Source organism: Culicoides brevitarsis, chromosome 1 (genome assembly GCF_036172545.1).
Source record: "Culicoides brevitarsis isolate CSIRO-B50_1 chromosome 1, AGI_CSIRO_Cbre_v1, whole genome shotgun sequence".
NCBI lineage: Eukaryota > Metazoa > Arthropoda > Insecta > Diptera > Ceratopogonidae > Culicoides > Culicoides brevitarsis.
Window position 1 is genome coordinate 38,393,158 of NC_087085.1, and position 5,805 is coordinate 38,398,962.

The 5,805-nt window shown below is 25.5% G+C and overlaps 1 protein-coding gene across 1 annotated transcript; it reads right to left on the reverse strand.

Moving 5' to 3' along the window:
- Positions 1-481: 481 nt before the first annotated feature.
- LOC134827331 (keratin-associated protein 19-2-like) lies at positions 482-4,908 on the reverse strand. The gene is made up of 6 exons (XM_063839929.1): positions 4,802-4,908; positions 2,309-2,411; positions 2,101-2,172; positions 1,814-1,882; positions 1,531-1,644; positions 482-797 (listed from the first exon to the last, which is right to left on the reverse strand). Exons 1-6 carry the CDS (start codon positions 4,811-4,813, stop codon positions 655-657), a joined length of 513 nt encoding a protein of 170 aa, XP_063695999.1. The 5' UTR covers positions 4,814-4,908; the 3' UTR covers positions 482-654.
- Positions 4,909-5,805: the final 897 nt, after the last annotated feature.

A 5,805-nucleotide genomic window follows, 5' to 3' on the forward strand; every position in this document is an offset into this window, starting at 1 on the left:
GCAAATTTTTACGCATTTCGACGTTTAGCGGTATAAATTGTAATTTGAAAGGCCAAACTATATCGATTTGAGGATGATTGATGTTTTTGTTACAAACGTCCTTGAAATAATTTTTTTACGAAGAAAACTCATCTTTTAATATTTTTTTTTTATTTGTGAGTCATCTTAGTCATTTTGTTTCGAGATGATTTTTATTCGTTTCTGAAGGACTTGAAATTCGATTAAAGTCACGTTTCGAAGAAATTATTCACCTTGGTAATAAAACTCTTAGATTAACTTGTTATAAAAGTGAATTGATACAAAACAAAGTTGACACCAAACCAAAGCTTAAGTTGAATGACATTTTCATGATGACTTGACAATTTTAGTAATTTTTTATTCATCAGCGAAAAATGAAGCTTTAATAACGGAAATTAGGTCAAAATTCAATTTTTAATCGTTTTTAAATATTTTTTTTTTATTTTAACAAATATTTTTCCTTAAAACAATATAATTTATTATTCGCCTTCGAGAATGTCATTAAATGCTGATAGTTGTGATGGTTTTCTCTCTTAACTTTTTTTTTCTTAACAAATAACTTTACAAATCGTAATATTTTCCCATTTTACTTCGTTTTTTTGGTATCACACAAACTTAAGCTACTTGAGGATTTCTTTACTTTTTCTTGACGACATTGTTGTAACCGATTCCAGCTACAGGTCTGACGTAGTTTCCGTATCCTCCATAGCCTCCGTAACCAGCTCCATAACCTCCATAGCCTCCGCCTAAGCCTCCGAGACCGCCATAGGCTCCGGGATCTGTGAGATTTTTTTAAAAGATTAAATTAAATTTAGAATTTTTAAGAATTTTTGACTTAAATATTTGCATAAAGATCTTAAGTCTTAAGTTTTAAGTTGTGACACTTAATTTTTAATTTAAGTATAAAAAGGTTTAAATTCTTAACTTCAAGAGATTTTAAAGTTTAAGTTAAAAATTAAAAAAAAAATTAATTAATTAAAAAAAAATTCAAAATTAATTATTATTTTTGCTTTGATCATGTTTTTACAATCAATTTAAAAAAAAATTAAATAAGTTTTTTTGAAATATTTTTCTTAATTTAACTTAATGAAATATCGCTTTTAAAAATAATTCAATTAATTTTTTTCTTTTGACTTAAGTTATAGAAATTTAATCTAAGTTACTTAAAATCTTAGGTAAATGTAAATTAATATTAACTTTGACTTAATTTTTTTTTTCACTCCCTATGTTTGAACTTAACCTTAAACTTAAGAAAAATAATTTTAAATTAGTTGACTTAATCTTAAGTAAAATCCTTAAGTCAATGTTTAGCTTTAAATTTAAGTTAAGTTGAACTTAAGTTGAAGTTGTTTAAGTTTAAGTTTCAACTTAAGTTCAACTTAACTTATATTTAAAGCTAAACATTGACTTAAGGGTTTAACTTAAGATAAAAACATCTATTTTAATTTATTTTGCTTGAGTTTAAGTCTTAAGCATTAAAAAAATCAAAAGGACTTAAAGAACAGAACTTACATCCTCCATATCCTCCTCCAAGAGGATATCCAATGGAATTATAACCTCCATAGTTTCCATATCCAGGACGATTATATCCGTATCCGTAACCATTGTAACCTAAGCTTCCATAACCTGCGGGATTGGAAGAATCTTTGTTTACTTTTGACGGAAAACAAATTTCAACGAGAAAATTTTTTGAATGAGTTCCAATGTTTTATGATGTTTTTTTTTTGTTAAATTTCGATTTTTTCGTTAAATTTCGATTTTTTTTTTTGTTAGCATTTCTTTTGAAGAAATTCACCTGGAAAACCGCCAACTGGCGGAATAGCGCCGCCATAAGGTCCATAGGGAGGAATACCTCCGCCATAGCCTTGCACGAGTTTTGACGCAACAGATTTCACGAGAAGTAGTTTCGAGAGTATCAATTCCAGATCCGTAGCGAAATATGAGAAAGAAGGAAAAGTTTTTGTATTTTTTGTGAGGAAAATAGAAGATGAAAAAAAGAAGAAAGAAAGGAAATTAGTTTTGAATGTAAAAGTGTGGCGTGTTTTTTTGAATGGTTTGTCAGTTTAAAGGACTTAAAAATACCTCCGTAAGGATATTTTCCGTAGCCTCCATAGCCACCATATCCGCTGCCATATCCTCCGTAACCTCCATAGCCTGGAAAAAGTGCCAGATTTGAAGGAAGAAAAGAAAAAGTTTTTTATAGAAAAGAAAAGTTTTTGAAAAAAAAAGTTGAAAATAGCTCGAAATGAAGAAATTTGTTCGAAAAATCCCAAAATCGTCTCAAATTTACCTGGATAGCCTCCGTATCCGCCATAATTTCCATATCCAGTTCCCAATCCCGTGAAAAGAGCTGAGCTAGCAACTACCAATGAGGCAATGACAACCAATGAAAGCTGCAAAGAAATATATATTCATAAATTTCTCATAAAAATATTTGGAGCCCTTTTGTCTACTTGTTTTCCAATCAATCTAATGGAAAATCATTCATGAAAGAAAAACTTCCGCATTTACCGACCATGAACTTCATGTTTTTTTTCTGAGTGAGTGACTCAAATTACGTCGAGAATAGAATAAAAATTGCGTAAAAATGACAGAGATGAGTAACTGACTTGATTGTTGATATGATCATTAACTTGTTTAAAAAAATATTTTAATTTTTTTGTGTGACAAAGTTGTTAACGATCGTCAATTACATGGGGCTTTGAGCTTTTAATGATTTCTGGGATAATTTTCTGCGAGACAATGAGTCTAGACGCCAAGGTAATTATTTTGACGGAAGTGAAACTTTTTAAAGATTTTTCATTTAAAAAATATTTTTTTACAAGAAATGATGAAATTTCTTCAAGAGAAACGCAAAAATTAGCGTTTTAGTATTTGTGACGACATCTATTGAGGATTTTATGAATTTACGAAATTTAAATGAAGGAGAAGCCTTTCATTTTATTTTAATTATTTTACGCTTTAAGTCTTATGCGTTTTCTTAAGTCAAAGTTTTAAGTTTATTAAGTCAAAATTTAAAAAAAAAAACATTTTTTCATAAAATTTATTTTTTAAAAATAAGGCAGGAATTTAAAAATAAAATATTTGGAAAAATTAATTTTTTAATTTTAACTTAATTGGCTTAAAATTTTGACTTAAGAAGAAATAAATAAATTTCCTGATTTTAAATTTGATTTAAATTTAATTAAGTCAACTTAATAATTCTTAAATTTTTTTTCTTAAATTATTTTTAACCCTGTTTCTTTCTTTTCTTCAAAAAAAAAATTCAATACAAGTCGTTGTCATCGGAGAGGATTATTACACAACAACCACATGAGGGCGTTTCCCATATACGGGCGGTCAAGTTCAACTCATTTGAATTTATTGGTAAGTATTACAATAAACTGTAAAAATTTATTTGCGAATTTTTGGCGGGACTTGTAAAGAAAAAAATATTTAAAAATTGCAAGGTAGTAATAAATTTAAGTGTTTTTTGAAGTAATTATCGAGGTTAACACGTGACGATGACTTAATTTTCTTTAAATATTTTCGATTTGATTTACAAGTTTTTTCAAATTTTAAATAATTTCTAATGTTTCTAAAAAGACAAGGTGTCGCGCCAAAATAAATCTTTTGCAGCTTTTGTTCAATCGCCCACTATTTAAGTGTTTAAAAAATTTCAATTGATGTTTAAAAGTTTAAAATTAGGTCGATTGAATGCATTAAGCAGCAAAAAAGGATTGCTTTAGATTTTTTCAGGTCAAGTAAAACTTCACAAGGGTAAAATAAGTAAGGTGTCTTGCAATTAATTTTAATTTATTAATTTTGATGGCTTTTGCATTTTTGGAGTAGTTTGACAAGTAAACATTTTTATTAACAATTTAAATCAAGAACTTAAATTTTTAATTTTTTAAAAAATTAATTAAGATAAATTTCATTAAAATTTTTAATTAAAAAATTAAAAAATTAATTTAAATTAATTAATTAATTAAATTAAATTAAAATTAATTAAATTAAATTAAAATTAATTAAATTAAATTAAATTTAATTAATTAATTAAAATTATTAATTAATTAATTAAAATTTTTTAAAGAGGATTTCTCTCACCATCAAATAGAGAAATGTCTTGATGAAAATGATTTTTACGCTTGAAAATTTAATGTTTACGTAATTGTTTTCTATTTATCTATTATTTCTTCAAAATTATTATTTTACTTATTTCTATTATCTATTAAAATTTCTAATTTTTAATTTAAAAAAAAGTAAAAAAAAAAAATTTTTTTCTTTTTAAAATAAAATTTTATATTTTTTACAAAAATTAAGATGAAGAATTATTTTTCAATTTTTGTGCAAAAAATTCTTTAAAATTCAATTCAAACGAATTAATATAAATTTAGAATTTTTTTTAAATTAAATTAATTTTTTTTAATTTCAAAATTATTTTTTTAATTATTAATAAATTAATTTAAATAAAAATTTATTTCTTGCTAATTTTAATTTTTTTTATTCATCAAGAATAAGATTTTATCTGATTAATTAATTTTTTAAATTAAACTTTTCCTCAATAAATTTTTATTTCATGAAATTTTAAAACATTTTCGACCATGATCTTTTCCATGCACAATAGCATTTTTTTGCAGTATTTATTAAATTATTCATAATAATTTTTTTCACATCAATTGTCTTTTTTTTTATTGTTGGGCAGTTTGTCACAAAAATTTGTATTAAAGGTCAGTAGATTTTTATCACACAATTTTTTTTTAAGTAATTATTTTTTTAATTTTCAAATTATTTTTTCACTTACAATTGAACGCATTTTGTCAGAACTTTATTTAAATTTTTAAATAAATAATATTGTTTTAAATATTTATCTCGATCTCACTTAATCCTAGATAGTTCACAAGAGTAACGTTAAACACTGAATGCTTTACTCGATCGACCACTTTACCATTTTATACGATTTTCCGCCGTTCCATAGTTGAAGTAGCACGTATGAGGAGCACTTTTGCACACATTTTGCCCGTACAACGGAAAAATGTCGTTTGGTTCTCTCTTGCGTATTTATGGCACTCACCTTTGCTCAAGAAATTAGCAACTCACCAAATTTAGCTGCCGCTTTTTTTATGATTTACATTTTCGGTTTGTCTCGTGTAATGAATACAGCGTCGCGCATTGTGTTGAACTTGAAATCTTTTGTTGTTATTGTTTTTTTGGTTTTATGGTATGTCACACGACGTTGCCATCCACGCTGATGGCGAATGTTGTGAAGAAACGATTGTTTGCTCGTATTGTAGGGAATTTCTTATTTGTTTTTCAAGTAAATTTGATCTATAATTGATACCTTTGTGCTTTTTTTTATCGCATTTCGAAGAAAAAATGCGATTTTATGAAAAAATATGTCTGTCAAAGGAATTTTTTAAAAATTTGCATTGGGTCGAAAAATTTTAAATGTGCATTAGGCTTCAAATTTTAAATGTAATTTTGATAAAAATCTAAAAAATTATTTTAAAAATGTATTAAAATTGTTATCTGGGGTGAAAAATTGAACTGAAAATTTTAAAATGTGCATTGGGACAAAATTTCAAAATGTTAACTGGGATTAAAAATAATGTATACTTGTCGGAAAAAATTAATATGTGCATTGGGATATAATTTAAAATTTTTATGAATGGTATAATTTACCATGGACATAAATTTAAAATTTTCATTGGGTAAAATGTTAACTGGGATAAAAATTTTAAATGTTTGTTGGGTCAAAAATTCAAATTTTTAATTAATTTTTAAATTTCTTTAATTTGTATCCAATAA

Excerpts from the sequence above, each read along its gene's own strand:
- LOC134827331 (XM_063839929.1), bottom strand. Across the intron at positions 1,883-2,100 it reads CGGAAAATATCCTTACGGAG|GCTATGGCGGAGGTATTCCT; the intron begins GTATTTTTAAGT and ends AACTCGTGCAAG. Across the intron at positions 798-1,530 it reads TGGAGGAGGATATGGAGGAT|ATCCCGGAGCCTATGGCGGT; the intron begins GTAAGTTCTGTT and ends AAAATCTCACAG.